Source organism: Festucalex cinctus, chromosome 2, assembly GCF_051991245.1.
Source record: "Festucalex cinctus isolate MCC-2025b chromosome 2, RoL_Fcin_1.0, whole genome shotgun sequence".
Lineage (NCBI taxonomy): Eukaryota > Metazoa > Chordata > Actinopteri > Syngnathiformes > Syngnathidae > Festucalex > Festucalex cinctus.
In genome coordinates, this window is record NC_135412.1 from 13,330,087 (window position 1) to 13,346,259 (window position 16,173).

General features: G+C 39.9%; 1 protein-coding gene across 1 annotated transcript; it reads left to right on the top strand.

The window, feature by feature from the left end:
• Positions 1-727: 727 nt before the first annotated feature.
• On the top strand, positions 728-14,673 carry lmbr1l (limb development membrane protein 1-like). Its single transcript, XM_077512966.1, has 17 exons — positions 728-1,081; positions 5,050-5,134; positions 7,978-8,011; positions 8,360-8,499; positions 8,773-8,876; positions 8,952-9,075; positions 9,172-9,240; positions 9,324-9,388; positions 10,000-10,072; positions 10,150-10,239; positions 10,321-10,397; positions 10,487-10,564; positions 10,639-10,712; positions 10,823-10,913; positions 11,866-11,932; positions 12,078-12,239; positions 12,730-14,673. Exons 1-17 carry the CDS (start codon positions 1,019-1,021, stop codon positions 12,813-12,815), a joined length of 1,482 nt encoding a protein of 493 aa, XP_077369092.1. The 5' UTR covers positions 728-1,018; the 3' UTR covers positions 12,816-14,673.
• Positions 14,674-16,173: the final 1,500 nt, after the last annotated feature.

Genomic DNA, 16,173 nt, shown 5'->3' on the forward strand with positions numbered 1-16,173 from the left:
AATTACAGTAATTTGTTACAGTAGCTGTTGCTGTATCACATAGAATAATGTATGAACAAGCGGTTCGGAAAATGGATGGATGGATATTATTGATTATTTCTAACTGATATTAATTATACCTATTAGTAACACGTTAAAATTCACTGCAAACGTTTTTTTGTTTTTTTTAAAATATTCCATAATTCTATTCCCTTAGTTGGCTGACTTTGCCTCTCCTATTTCATTTTTTTTTAAACAGTGTCATCTCATCGTCTGGTTGGGAAAAAAAAAGTACCAAGCCTATTTTAAACATATTTAATCCAATTTATTAAATGGATAATCACTTAAAGGTAAATTAAATTTACGCAACGCCAAATCTCAAACAGGCAGGCATGCAAGGAGAGATCAGAGTAAAAACCTATTTGCCTTTTTCACATTTTGCCCAAAGCGGGGTCAAGTTCCAACCGTGACATTTTGGTTCCAAATACCAAGTCACAAATGGTCTGTTGTCATTCCTGGAGAGTAAAAAGAGGGGGGGGGGGTCATACTCAGAAAGGTAAAACTAAAGTAAAGTACAGCTACCGAAAACCAATATATTTTGTACTTTATTTCCTACAACTGCCAACAGATGTCAGTCTAGTTAAAGCGATCAGACACTAGGTATTAAAAGCGCGCGCGAGGGTGTGTGCGCGCGTGCGTGTGCTGAACTTAACCTTCAGCGTTGAGATGGCATGTTTAGAATGAAGTCAGCCACATAATTATCCGCATTTTTTGTGACAACGTTGAGACGCTCCATGATGAGAATGATTGACAGCTACCTGCCGCACGTTCCTCTCCTTAGCCCCGCCCCTCAGACCCGCCCCCTGGCTTTTAACTGAGTGGAGTAGCATGGTGCTAATAGTAGCACACGCTCATCCGGGGCTGCTCCGCTTTCCAACCACGGCGTTCTTGACAAGATGCCTCGTCTTTTAACGTTTTGACGACCCCGACAACTGTACGGCTTCTGAACCGGACACTTTCTTTGTTATGGTGTCGGAGGATGGAAACGGACGACGTGTCGGTGAGAGAGCAACTTTTCCACAACCGTGTCCGGGAGACCATCGTAAGTGCTGCGTTACTTTCATTATGATGCCAACAAACAAAACAATGCAATATCACACTTTAATTTATGCTGAACTTTTAGCCCATTGGAATCGTACAACTTAAATTTGAATTGTAACAGTTGCGTGTGTGGCCCTTCTTAACGGTCATTTAAATAATCAAGTCTATCAGGCGTGTAGTTTTTTTTTTTTTTTTTTTAATGCACGATGCAGCTAGTAGAGAGGAAGTGGGGTGGCCCCATCACCTCTTGCGTTTGACAATACTTATTTTTCTCTTCTTTTCCTGTTAGTCCTGTGCATGTTTTCACTTGGATCATGTGCTGATAATTTCATCCACAGTTACATCAGAGCATGTGCGAAAAGACACAACTTTGTCTATACTATTACAGTTGATACCAACCATTGTTACTTAGATTATTTCTAGTAAACACATAATTACCTTTCATAACCTGTCTCTAGGCAAGCACCAACTAAGGAAGACAGGAAGAACAAATGCTTTTACAGTAAAATAGCAGGAGGTACAATTAACCTGCTGCCCTTCATACAACAAAATAAATCATGCCTTCCTGTTTTGTGTTCAACTGAATATGTGCCTTGGCACAATAAGTTGGGAAAATACTTCAGTACTACATGAGTACATGTGTTTCAGTAAGTGTCCGACTCCAGTACGGTCACTGTGATCTGCTAACTACAGCCATTCAGTCAGTTTGTCCCAACTTGTGGAATGCATTTCTTTTTCTTTTTTTTTTAATCAAAGAGCTGTCTCTTCAGTTGACATTTAAAAAGCAGCTAAAAATCAATTTGCTTCAACTGGCAGTCCAGTCAGATTATATTTGTTGTTGTTGTTGATTATTATTATTTTTTTAATTAAATGTAATTGATTTGGTTCTTTTCCTGTGTCACGTAAAATATTGTGAATCTGTATTTTATGCAGTACATGATTCATGATTATGTGTATTTTATGTGACGCACTCTCTTCTGAGAAAATTTCCACAGTATATAAAATTAATTCAGTTAGGGTCAGAGTCCCAGCATGACGTCACCAAAGTGAGAACGTCTACTTTGATTGTGATATGATTTACTTACTGTACATCATTTTAGTTTGCTGCATTGATGCTTGACCGTGGTGAAAATGTCAGCGTGTTTCCTTGTAATTCTTCAAATAGCCAAAACATAGTTTAACACATTTGAGATATGATATCTACAAGTTTGTACTTTACTCAGCTTCTCAACACTTGGATAAAGCAACCGTAAGTGATGTAAACAATATTTCTCATAGTTGGAGCTTTTTACATTCACACACTAGTTAGATGAACTCACATTAATCGTCAAGTCCTTTGGATGTATTATTTGAAATGCACCTTGAACTACATTGTTGATGTTGTATGATGGTAAATAATTAGTGCTCTGTGAATTTCAGGAAGTGAATGTCCATTTTACCCTTGTTATGAATAGATTGAATTAATTCAGATGTGGTTGGCTCTGTTTCCTCACAGCGACAAGTTTTGAAGCTGAACCTGCCAGCTGGCTGGCTTTTCCATGTCGAGTTGCATATTTTCCACATTCCTGACTGAGGTTCCAGAACACATTTTGCCTTCCTCCCTCACCAGAGATAACTGACCATTTTGAATGGTCCTTAAAAGTGTAATTTAGAATTAGTTACCCTCTTCTCAAATATTAACACACTCTATAAAACCATCAGTTGTAGCAAGGATAATTGCTGCGTGGTTGACTGGTTGACTCCATAATATCGGTAAAAATGCATGTTAAGATGGTGGAAGATGGTTCACATTGCATGTTAATAATGTAATAAACCAGGCCTCACGTTGCCACCACAAAAATAATGAAAAACAATCAAATTGAACTCTACCTCCTTGGCACAGGAATGTAACGTTCCAAAGACAATTTCAGTAATATATTTAAATAGATTCCAGAGCCACCCATAGCGCCCACCCTGTACCTGGAGCGAGATCAAGGATGTCTGACGAGTAAGTCACAATAAAATCTGGCAGCTGACATACTGTACGTTCCCCACAACAGGAGATTTAGCTGATGCCAACTTTAAAATAGGGATGGGAAGTCAAATCCAGTTCAGAGGATTTGTTTGTTTGCTTGCCAAATTATTAGGCGAATCGATTCCTCTAAAAATATCACTGGTGTCGTGCGGAATCCTTGTACCGCCAAAATCATCACTTTTCAGTAGACCTAAAAAAAATATCACATTTTGTCAATCATTAACACTGCCAGCCCAGCAAAAATGCATTATTTGACGTCTTTTTCCGTCAATGGCAGTCAATGAGTTAAGATGAGATGTAACCAAAATTGACGGATTTTTAAGCAAAATTTGCCTTAAAAAAAGAAAAAGGGAAAAAAGGATGCTGCAATATAATCACAAAATATATTGGCACATTGTGTTTAAAACATTCACTGCCAGCCCAGCAAAAATGCATTATTTGACGTCTTTTTCCGTCAATGGCAGTCAATGAGTTAACATTGCATCATTTGGTTCTGAACTTTTCCACCTATACGTGTCATCTGCGTGACGTCACTCCCGCGGCAATTTGAAAGCATGCACGTTTTTTTTTCTCCACTCACTCATTCACACACGTAAGCGCCTGTGAGTGAGTGAGTGAGTGAGTGAAAAAAAAAATAATAATCTGTGCGTGCTTTCAAATTGCCGCGGGAGTGACGTCACGCAGCTTACACGTTTGCCCGGCCCTGTTTGCGACACGCCCCCCCCCGCTCTGCAATTGGCTGGAGGGGTGTAAACACTGTCTTTCCACAGAAACCGCTGTTTACAAAACAAACACAAAATGCCAAAATACAGGCTGGGGGGGGTTAGGACAAAATCAACACCAAAGATTAACATAAACACAGATGTGTAGACTGAGAGAAAGTTAAAGTGTGTACATCCTGTATTTAAAAAGTGCATTTTCCTGAGTGAATCCGGCAGACAGCCCCTTTAATACTACCGTACCGAGCTGTATTTTTTTTTTTTCATTGAGCTAATGAAATGAAATTGTAATGCCATACTTATTTTTAAGTCAACATTTTTATTTTGTACTGTAAACGGAGAGTTAGATGAGTACAGACAATTAGTCACACAAAGTTCTGTTGTGTGAAACTGTATCTGCCATACCTACGTGTCATGACATTTATCCTGAAACTTGGTGTTCAGTTTTATGGTATAAATTACAGTGTGCTGCAGTCACAAAAAGTGTTTTGTATTGTATTTCTATTGAGTCAAGTTGATCTTAGGCTTGTTTGCTGAGAGGTCGCTTCCTTTTTATTAAGCAAGGTCAACATCGTTGAGAAGCAAATTTAGAAATCCAGTTGAGCGCGCTTAAACACTGTTCAGGACAGGTGATTGGAGGCTTTCAGCTCTCCCTTAGGCGGCTAACTAAGAGGCCATTAAATGGATATGCTGATATTTGCTTTCTTTTGGTGTGGTTGTGAAACCAACACTTCTTCTGTGTACTTCATTCTGGGGCAAAATGTTGAGTTTAATCAGCTAACAGAGCATAAACAATAGACTTGACCTAGATATTTGACAGCCTTATGTCAAGCAATGATATCTGCGGGCAGCTCTTCATTACTTGGTATATCACCCACATTTAACTCTTAATCTCCCCTTTATAACACTGTCACCCATTAATAACTCTTTGTTTTAATGAGGTGATAATCTTCTGGCTCCATCTGTCTGTTCATGCTTTTTTTTGTTTTTAATCTGATTCGTCTTTGCATTTTATCTTAATATGTACAAAACAAAATATTCTAGAATGACAGTCTGTCTGTCTGAGCCTCTTTTTGTTTCTCTTGTGGATAATGTTGGCATTAGAGCCTCATATACATTGCCTGAATCAGACTTGAGTTGCGTAAAAATCAGCTATGTACAAAACTGTTGACAAACCTTTTTCCCTTTCTATGATGAATGTGCCTCAAATGTCATGTCGTTCTGTGTCTTGTGCAGATCTGTGTACTCCTATTTACGTGCCTCTACATTGTGTCCTACCTCATACTTGCACGCTTCAAGAAGACTGCAGAGTTTGTCACTGGTAAGTAAAACTATCTTTTTGGGGGGCTTATTTGGAGATAATTCACAGCTGACTGTCCCTGATCAGTTGGAGACATGTTATAAAACCCTTCAACTGTGTGTCTACATTGAGGTTAGGCCAGTCTGCAAAGCATTACACATCTCTGGTGGGGGGAGGGGATCCATTGCTATTCGGAAATCTCGTCTCTCGACTGGTTCACTTGAAGTTGTCATTGGAAGTCACAATTTGAAGACTGTTTGACTGTTTGAGAACCTCAGTGTCTCCTTTTTTACGTTACCTGTTTCCAACTACATGGAGCACATTCTATGATTGTAAATTGTCCTCTAATGGCCTCTTGACCACTGGAACAAATTTTACACGTCAAGCCTGGCTTTCAACTATAGCCTCTCACCGAGCCACTGTTCCGCCACTAAAGCGAGGAAAATTGTGGTTTCTCGTCAGCCCACACAGTTCTGTGTCAGTGTCGGTCCCTCTCACATGGTCCATCGACAAGGGAAAAAGCTCTTTTATAAAAGCGTTTTTTGACGGACAATGTGAAAGGTGATGTGCAAGTTCACGTGACTGTGAAGTGCAAGAGTAGAATTGATGGTTAGGCACAGTTCACCATCTTCAGTGTCAGTTTAGTCTTTTTTTTTATTGTATTTGCTGTGGTGAAAGGAGATGGGAGTCTCATTTTCAACCACTTCAAACATTCATCAGACACAGAACATTAAAATAACAACCATACAGGTTATATTACTTTCCTGATGTATACAGTGTTAAATAATTATTTATAGGACTTTGCAATGTATGCATGAATGTAAATTTAACCCACCTATACACAGTTCCGTGGCTGAAAGTGTGGAGGGAATACTGAAAGTAGAGAAGGTGTGTTTGGTGTCATGCAGCTATGTCTCCAGGCGATTTCCCTGTGGATCAAGACAAGGAAGGGGAGGTGAAGAATGTTCCAAGATAAACACAAAGTTGTACTTTTGACTTGTAGCTTCAGGCTCCTTTTACGCTGGCAAAATGCATGTCAGTCACACAGTTGTCATAGTGATTCATATGATAAACCTATTAAGAGGGAATTTGACTGTTAATTCCTTCCTATTACTTCCAAATGTACGTTTGCATTCTCATTCACCCTCGAATCTTATCGGGAGAAGTTTTGGTCATACCTAACCAGAACTAGAACTACTTCCTGCTCCCGTGTCAAAAGAATCAACGGGAAATTATTCCTGCTGCTGAGGTCGCTGGAGAGCGCGAACACCAACTGAGCTTTTCTAGCGGCATGTTTCCAACGCGTCGAGAGGTAAACTACATAGTCAGCTCCCAATAGCTGCAAAAAATGAATAATAGTGGCAGTGCATTCACTTATTTATCTCTGTTGAACTGTCAATCAAAATGGCATTCAGTGCCAATTGACGATGATTGACTAGCGATTTGAATTTAGTGAGAATTTGTTGTGTATTTGATTTATTTATTTGGCCACATTTTAGCGTTGCAGTTTCTAATTTTGAAAATCAGGCCACCCTATGTAGACTGATTTATTAGCGTCTCATGCTAGCTCATGAGCTTGCGGTAGTGTTTGTGTGTTAACATTGTGCATGTACACAATAAATTAGTAGAGAAACGGGTGGGAAATCTGTTCTTTTTAGTTCAATATTTTTGAAGGTAGATTTTCTCACGTGTGAGATGTACTGTATAATTGTTTCAATTAATACTATTGATTGGCTAGCATGCGCACTATGTTTGCGTGTTAGTTTTTGTTGTCAAAAGTGCAAAAATCCTGTTTACATTTCTTTGGGCTTACGGGGCCGGCGGTTACATAAGCAATTCAATAACTTGCCTTCATTGAAAGCAGCTGTAGGATGTCCAACAGGCCAAGTCACTTTGTTTTGCCGTGGCTGGGTGGACTTCATTACGTTTTGTGGATAACTGCCAGTGCATGTGGAGCAGTACGGCCCTGCAGCTAAATGGCACTTGAGCAATACAATCTTATACTATGTTCGCATCTCAAGTTGTTGGTGGAAGTTGGAGCCAAGAATTTGTTTTTGTTCCACAGATGTATGGCTGGTCATACAAGGTAGCTTTTAATTGCTGTTGTTCCATGATGTCAAAAGTAAAGGATTTTACTAGTGTTGTTACGATACCGATACTGGTATCGGGCAGAGGCGCCGATACTGCATTAAAATAGTGGTATAGGTATTGGTGAGTACTCACAAGTAACATGCCGATACCATTAATTCTAACGCTAATATAGGATTTTGGATGCAGCATCTTGTGTCTTGCTCGTGCACGACATTCACTGATATGTGACATGATCACTGCATCCCGATATAAGATATCCTATTGGCCCTTGAATGCTCTGAACCAATGGCAGGACAGCTTTTTCATGTTGAGGAAAAAAAAAACTTAGGTATCGGTATGGTATCGGTATCAGCCGATACAGCAAAACTGAGTATTGGAATCGGTATTGGGGGCCAAAAAACGGTATCGGAACAACACTAGATTTTACACTGAATGATAATGTTTATTTCCTGAAGAATTGGTATTCTCAGTGACTAATTTTTTTGTTTTTTGTTTTTTTTTAAATTTGTTAATCCCTTTTACTGGAGACTCCACGCCCCTCTCTGAGGCCAGCGACAACTTGAGCTTGTTTCAGTCCTTTATGGGCCGCTGCTACTATAGCTTCCACAATATCTCTGCAATGAATACATGAAGCTGGAGTTTACACACATCCAATTTTGAATTTATCAATAAGACTCATGTCTCTTCAGTTATATTTAAAATACTCATTAAACTCAATAACAATGTTTTGTTAATGAAAACTCAATGAAAGGTATGTCTGTGCTCTCTTTCAGATGATATTGAGGATGCCACCGTCAACAAAATTGCGTAAGTGAAAAGCTTGTAATGATTAACTGACTTGGGGCAATCTGTTCTCACTCACTCACGTTGATTGGTGTCAGTGTGAGTGAACAGAGACGCATGCAGTTGTAAGTTTATTGCCTTTTCGTCGAGTGTGAGACTGTTGATTGTGATAGGAACAGTCCAGTATCCCTTTGCCCTTTGTTCCTACACGCTGGCACCGTCGTCTTACCTCTACGGACCACCTTAGACATTTTTACCTTTGCTGCTCTGCTAGACCAGTGTTAAAAACAAACAAACAAACAAACAAACAAAATGTGACCGTAGTTGGAAGTATTACTTAAATCAAACTGTCCTCCTTGTCTCCTCTTCCAGGCTGTGGTTGTGTACATTCACGCTGTCGGTTGCAGTGTGTGCGGTGCTGCTTCTCCCCATCTCGATTCTGTCCAATGAGGTGCTGCTCACCTTCCCGCAGAGCTACTACATGCAATGGCTCAATGGTTCACTTATTCACGGTACATCTTCTTATCCGTGTTTTTACATTCCAAAGCATCAGAAACTGTGATTGCATGAAGTTTTTAGGGGAATACCGCAAGTCTCATCGGGAAGCATGTATGGCATTGTTTCATTTTAATATAGTCTACACTGTACCGCACCCTAAAATCAAAAAGGTTTCTTTTCATTTCTGTAATCATGATGCATAACGAGTTAGAAGTAAGAGAAAAATTGTGCCTCCCAGTGGTCTACTGTGGAATTGCATGCACTGAAAGCTCATCCTCTTTTGACAGGGTTGTGGAACCTAGTTTTCCTTTTTTCTAATTTGTCCCTGGTCTTCCTCATGCCATTTGCCTACTTCTTCACTGAGTCTGAGGGATTTGTAGGTTCCAAAAAGGTAATAGTGCACACTTAACATCATCTATGCTCTAATATGCTAATGGATTATGACAGATGTTTTGTTTGTGTGTAGGGAGTAATGGCGCGAGTATATGAGGCAGTTGTCCTGCTGTTGCTGTTAGCTCTCCTGGTGTTGGGCATTGTGTGGGTGGCATCAGCCCTTCTCCACGACAACTTGGCCAGGAAGAGCCTCTATGGTGAGTCTCCTACAGAATGATAAAGTGCACCTGTTTGGTCTGTGGCAGCATTTTACACATTTTACGCGTCTGCCTGTGTGTACTTCTAAATTGCAGACCTGTGGGAATATTACCTTCCTTACTTGTACTCTGGCATCTCTCTTTTTGGAGTTCTACTGCTCCTGTGTAGGTGTTACTCATCATTGATTTGAGAGTTTCAAACTGTCGTTGATATTTAAACACATCTTCTGTGGTTTTGCTCTCCTTAGTGTGTACACCTTTTGGGTTGTCTCGGATGTTCAGTGTAACAGGCAGCCTGTTGGTCAAACCTCGGGTGAGTGAACGAGCCATACATTAGGCCAGACAATATATTCAATGAGGCTACACTGTAAAAATAGTTGAGGCAAAAATAACCCAATATGAGTATTTAAAAAAAATAATAAATAAAATAAATAAATAAATAAAATGACTGATCCACTACTTGGGTCAATCTGACCCAACTTTCTTGGTCGTTTTGCATAGAACAACCCCCAAAATTGGGTCATTTTGAACAGTTGGGTCAAGTAGCGGATTAGTCACTTTTTGACCCAAATAGGGTTATTTTTAGCTGTTTTTAGAGTGTACATATTGATTATATAGAAGTATGTGATCAAATGTCAAGTGTCACACTCCATGACTGTTTTTTTTTTATTTATTTATTTTTATTTTTTTTGCTTTTTTTAACTATCCTTTCAAGTATGTCTTCCCACAATTATGGAAAAATACTGCAACATCATAAGAATTATTTGATTCACCCTCCTCACACATGGGTTGAATGTGTGAGCTTGCTAAAAAAAAAATTTTTTATGTCTACTGGTAGCCAGGGTCATGGATCATAAACATCACGGTGAATTTTTTTGTTGCGCACAATCCAGCGTATTTACTGATTTTTCTGATCTCCCTCAGCTGTTTGAAGATGTCGACGATGCCCTCAGCTGCACCACAATGGAGGAGGACTCGCTCTCCAGGAAATTGAAGTGTGAGTAGTTTCTGAACCTTCTTTTTGTTTTTTGTTTGTTTTTGAAGTTTCAAGGTGATGTTTTGTTCTGGTTGTAGGTGGCGGTTCACAGTCCTGCTGGGTCAAGCTGAACATTGAGGCAATGAAGAAAGAGCACCAAGCGATCCGAACAAAGCGTCTTGCCTTGGGTGTGTTTCACTTCTTCAATTTCAGTTCTTCAATGTCCAGTCATTGTTTTCTTAATTTATTTCCTCTTTCGGTCTTTCCAGAGATGCGTAGAAAAGCTTCGCCGTGGCAAAGGAACTTGGGTTATCCACTGGCCATGCTTATGCTCCTCGCCCTCACCGTAATTAGTCATGATGTTCTCCCAGGCTAATTAAAGCTGTTCTTTCAGGCCGCAAATGGGACTCTTGCTAATATTTTATGTGTCCTCAGGTGTTGTGTGTGCTGATGGTCTGTTTCAATGTGCTGGAGTTGCTCCTGGATGAGACGGCTATGCCCAGAGGAATGGAAGTAAGGATTTCGTGAGCTGTTTTTGCAGGAAGTGGCGTATGTCGACAAATGACAGCTGTTCTTTATGCATTCAGGACCCGCACCTTGGGATGGCCTCCTTCTCAATGTTCGGTTCACTGGGTGCAGCAGTTCAAGTAGTTCTTATACTGTATCCTTTCATGCAACGGCAATTTGATGTTTTGTGTTTTGAAATGTGTGGGGCTGTCACTCGTGAAGAATTCTATACATTTCTGTGTTGTCCTTAATAATGACTCACAGCTATCTAATGGTGTCATCAGTTGTTGGATTCTATAGCTCTCCTCTCTTCACCAGCTTGGTGCCTCGTGCACAGGACACCAACCTCACACAGGTAACTCTAGTTTTTGTTTGTTTGTTTGTTTGTTTTTTTGGTTCTATATCGCTGTTTATATTGAATGAACGCCCGAAACAATTCACAGGAGAAGATATCTAAAATGCATGTAAACAACTATGTACAGGTGTGGCCTCTTTAGAGTGTCTTGTTGTCTGCCTCGAGTGTGTGCACATCGCACATGGAAGATGGAGGTTATTTGGGTATTTTTTTTTCATATTTTATTTGAAAAAGTCTTGCTTTTGACAGCCAGTATGTGCACACTGGCTACACGCTTAAGTGGATTTTTGTACCCAAACGGTGTTAAATTTAGGTATAAAAAGAGATGCTAGACAAATTCGCATACATTTTTCCAGGGCGTAGTAGGGGTATTTGATTGGTAGTTTTTGGCGCATTCAGTACACACGTCCACAGTGTTTGTGGTGGAGGGGAGAAAAGAGTGATTTTTTTTTTTCGTCACCATTTTGAAGCCTGATTTCATATACTTGCCTTTTTTTAATCATACAAATTCATTAGGTGTGAACAACACTGTTTTGTGCAGTGTGTCAAATTGAAATGGCATTTTATTTTTACCTCAAAGGGACTTTAAATAAGACGCATGTTACATACCATCACCCCAATCGTTTAAATTCAAATTATCTCCATGTTACTCTACTGATCAATGTGGCAGTTATTTTCCATATATATATATATATATATATATATATATATATATATATATATATATATATATATATATATATATATATATATATAGTACCAACTTTTTTTGATAAACGTTGTATGTCTGTCTCATTGATTGCAAACAAACAACTGAAATTATCACTTTTAACAAAGTTATGCAAATGCAGCCCAATTCCACATTTTATCTTCTGAATATACCACACAAAGAGCCCATGTGCATATAAACATGAAACAAAAATTTATAAGCTGTATTTTCTGCTCCCTTTAGATGATTGCCAACTGTGTTTCTCTCCTCATCCTGAGCTCAGCCCTTCCAGTTTTTTCACGTACACTTGGTAAGGATGTGAAAGCAGCACACGGTTAGTCAGCACCTGTAGTTTTAATAACGGCCACAAGAGGGTGTTTGTAGCCTTTGCCACATGTGAAGCCAAACTTGAGTGGTTCAGACATGACGTTTTATGATTTTCGCTGTGGTTTTAGGGATCACGCGCTTCGATCTTCTGGGAGACTTTGGCCGCTATAACTGGCTTGGGAACTTCTACGTGGTGTTCCTGTACAACATGCTGTTTGCTGGCCTCACCTCCGCCTCGCTGATCAAGACGGTCACGTGGGCGGTGCAGAGGGAACTCATACGCGCGTTTGGTGGGTGTTCTTTCAGTGGTGTCCAAATGACAGCACGTCCAAATGGCCTGAGCGATTTGAGCTGAAATAGACTGCACTTTGGATAGCCGTCAAGAGTTTCCCAGCATCGGGCCCCATTTCCCTGTGGGCTGGTCGCTTTTCCTCAGATAGAAAGAATACAATTCATACAGGAAAGTGTAAAAGGACAGGAGGAGAGTCAGATTCCCTTGGGGGACCTTCAGGCCCACCGCCCTGGACCCCCTTACAGCACACACACCCTCGAACCCTCCACCCAACACAAACAAGCGCACACATGCACGCACACGCACTGTGCCCCTTCCTTAGAGTTCAGATAGCATCTCTGCGCTAAGGCCACGTCACGTATTCTTTCCCATTGCCTCCCAGCTCACTTTTGTTCCATGATTAATTTCACCTAAACCACTCTTTTGCCTGGTTTTAGCACTCCACCCTATAATTGTGCACAATTTAATTCTGTTCTCTTCCTTTGCAGGTCTCCACCGACTCCCCTTAACTGTCTCGCGCTCCACTGTTCCGTTCAGACTCCTCCTGGCAAGTGGACTGTCCAAAATCCAGTGACTTTTACCTTTTCATCTTGTTTTGTTTTCTTTTTAAAAAAGGAACTGAGCCAAATGTACACCCCGTGGAAGTGCAGCGCAGTCCCGTCGTCATGGCGACATGGCTTGTACTGAGCAAAGGGATGAGTCCACTGTGTGTGCGGCGGGTGCTCTCCTCAGATGTTAGATGACCAAAATCTCAAGGCGTATGCTTTCATGGTGAGCCTTAAGGTCCAACCTGAGACGCGGTTATGACTCCAAGAGGGTGAAACGTGGATCAGAGCCATATTACGCGGGCAGTGAAGCCCCCCCCCCAAACGAGGAGCCAAGGTGCGATGGCTTCTGAAAGTCAGCAAAGCTATTTTCGAGTGTTATCCTGTAACTGTGAGAGAGTGTAAATGTGACGACGGGGTACCATTTGTAGGCTGTGAGGAATGAAGACTCTAAGTACCTTTACAATTTTTATTTAGATGAAGGTTTTGTTTTTTTTGTTTGTTTTTTTTAAATGAGCAAGTTTACAAAGTCAGCCTCTGACTTACAAAATTGCACAAAAAGGAAAAGCCTTACACGTTCTTATTCCAAATGAAACCGCTTTTGGGGGAACATGTGACTTTGACCAACCATACTGTGAATTAATTTGCTATTTTGTAGGGAAGTGCAATATGTAAAGTAAAGCACACGTAACTTATAAAAGGGATTTTATACTGTGTTCATCTCAGCTGTGTGATTGTGTTTAGTAGGCGTGGTTGTTTCTCATAGGTCCAGTTTAAACTTTCGGATAATTATTTTTTTTTTTTTTATCAGCTGTAAATGGATAAAGGGTGATCCTCTTTTCATATTTTTACATTTTCCCGCTGAGGTTATTACAAATTGATGTGACCAGCAGGGGGCAATGTATCGTAAGTTCAACCTCCCTGTATTTTGCAGTCTTTTTGATTTTTTTTTTTAAACATGGATCACTCTGAGGTTTCTCTTTTCCTTGTCCTTTTTTTTTTTTTTTCCCCGAATCACAGGGGACACTATTAACCATATAATTAATATGTAAGGGCATTGGAGGAGCTTCATATAAACTGTTATCAAGTTACACTGGCCTGTTTTGTTTTGTTTTTGTTTTTTTTCAAGTGCCAAAGATATTTTAATGGTTTCTGGGTAGTTGTAGGCTGGTGAGTCTGAAAATATAATCCGTTTCTTTGAATTGGCTCTAGTTTTTGAAATGTTGATACAATTGACAATTGATATGGGGATATCAAAAATGCATACAGCATGGTGTTCACACATGAACTGCTGAAAAATATTTTGTAAACATTTTTTTTTGTACGTGTATGATTAATGTGCTTTGGAATGCACTTTGATCATTACTAAAAATAGTGCTTATGCTTTGACGTCTCCTATTTTTGCATTATGAAAAAAAACTTTTCATAATGGGCTAATATTGGCTGATTTTTCCAAATTTTTGCTTGATATTTCACATGAAACATGATTTCCATCCATCAGCGATAACGATTGCCGTCTTTCAGATCTTGCATCAAAAGTGAAAGAATATTCTATAGGACATATTTTAAAAAGACAGATGCAGCTTCATCACAGTTGTAGCATAAATACCAATGAATATTTTAACAGCTTTTTGTTTTAAACTAAAAATATGTAATATCTCAAAAATTAGAGCCAAGTCGTTCATTTTCAGATTCAACTATATCAAAATATCTGTTGAAACGTTCTTGGCACCAAAACTTATGTTGATCGTTATTGATTGTAGTACAGGTGGGACACAATCTTTAGAGTTCTTCTCAAAGATTGCCAAATAGTGTGCATTGTCTACTTTAAAACACATTTGTCGTTTTAAACAGCAAAAAATAAATAAAAGTTGTCACATTTTTAAAGGTGTTTTTGGTTGCCTTTTGATGCGCACACACTGTAACAAAAGCATTTGTCTGATCTGTGGTGGATACTTGTGACCTCCGCCCTTCTGGTTACACTTCTTTTAATCAGCTAAAGAAGAAAGTCTTATTTTGGCCCATCTTTCAGCGGTGGCCAACCACGACGCCACTCTCACCGTAGCCCACGCTTTCCCTTCTTCGATGCACGTGCCAGATAAAAAAATAAAACTTGAATCGGCAGCGCTGACATTCACGTCTCCGCCATCCGCCCACCGTCTTTCTGCATCACTCTTCCTTGCCCATTGTCCATTTCCTCATCCCATTTTTCTGAAGTCAGTTCAAGAAAAGGCCGACTCCTGATTAATTTCTCTCGCTTGATTTTTGTTTGCATTTCTTGTTTTGTTTCGTTGGATGTCTTAATCACGCTTATTTTCTTTAGGGTTTGTTTTGCATTGTGTTTCCTCTCCACAAAGGAAATGAACTCAAACGTTGATGTTGCGTTTGAACACATCTGGTGGCTGGTTGAACTCTGAGGAAGTTCCAGATATAAGGTGTGTTGAGAGACAGGCTAGTACACTTTTACGCAGATTAATTTTTACAAGTTTTTGAACAGTTTTTGGCAGTGGGGGGAAAAAGATCAAATGTAAGTATGGAAAATAGCACTGTAAGATTGTACTTTATAAAAACATACTGTACAGTGGCTAGCACGTCTAGGCTCCGGCCTTCCTGGGTGGAGTTTGCATGTTCTCCCCGTGCCCGCGAGGGTGTTTTCCGGGTACTCCGGTCTCCTCCCACATTCCAAAGACATGCATGGCAGGTTAATTGGGTGCTCCGAATTGTCCCTAGGTGTGCTTGTGTGTATGAATGGTTGTTCGTTTCTGTGTGCCCTGTGATTGGCTGGCAACCAGTTCAGGGTGTATCCCACCTACTGGCCAAAGCCAGCGGAGATAGGCTCCAGCACCCCCAGAGACCCTTGTGAGGAGCAAGCCGTTAAATTAAGTAAATGGATGGATGGATACTGTACAGTGGACCCTCGATAGTCATGGTGAAATAGGGACCACAACAAGGCAAAAATCTGCGTATAATCGACACCCATTGAAGTGCAGTAGAGGAAAAAAGAGTTTTTCAATGGGGGTTATCTTCCTCTGTGAAAATCCCCAAAACAAAAATAAATAAATAAAATGTGTTTAAAAAAAACATTGAAAACAAAAAAGCTGTCAATTGGTGTGGTCATCGGTGCCGTACCACAATATGGGGAGGTCCACTCTAGTAATAACATAATAGAATTAAACAGTTTTTACATAATGATCAATTCACTGCAGCTCCTTCTGATGTGCTTGAATAGGCCACCACACTGCAGTGAAAAAAGCACACAGTCAAAGAAACATTTCACTTGTTTTTTTATTTAATCTTTCATTAATTATTTTTACATTAATTTTATTTAAGTTTCAAGGACATGATGAAAAACCCCACAAATGTTAAATTATGCAGAGGCCGTTACTG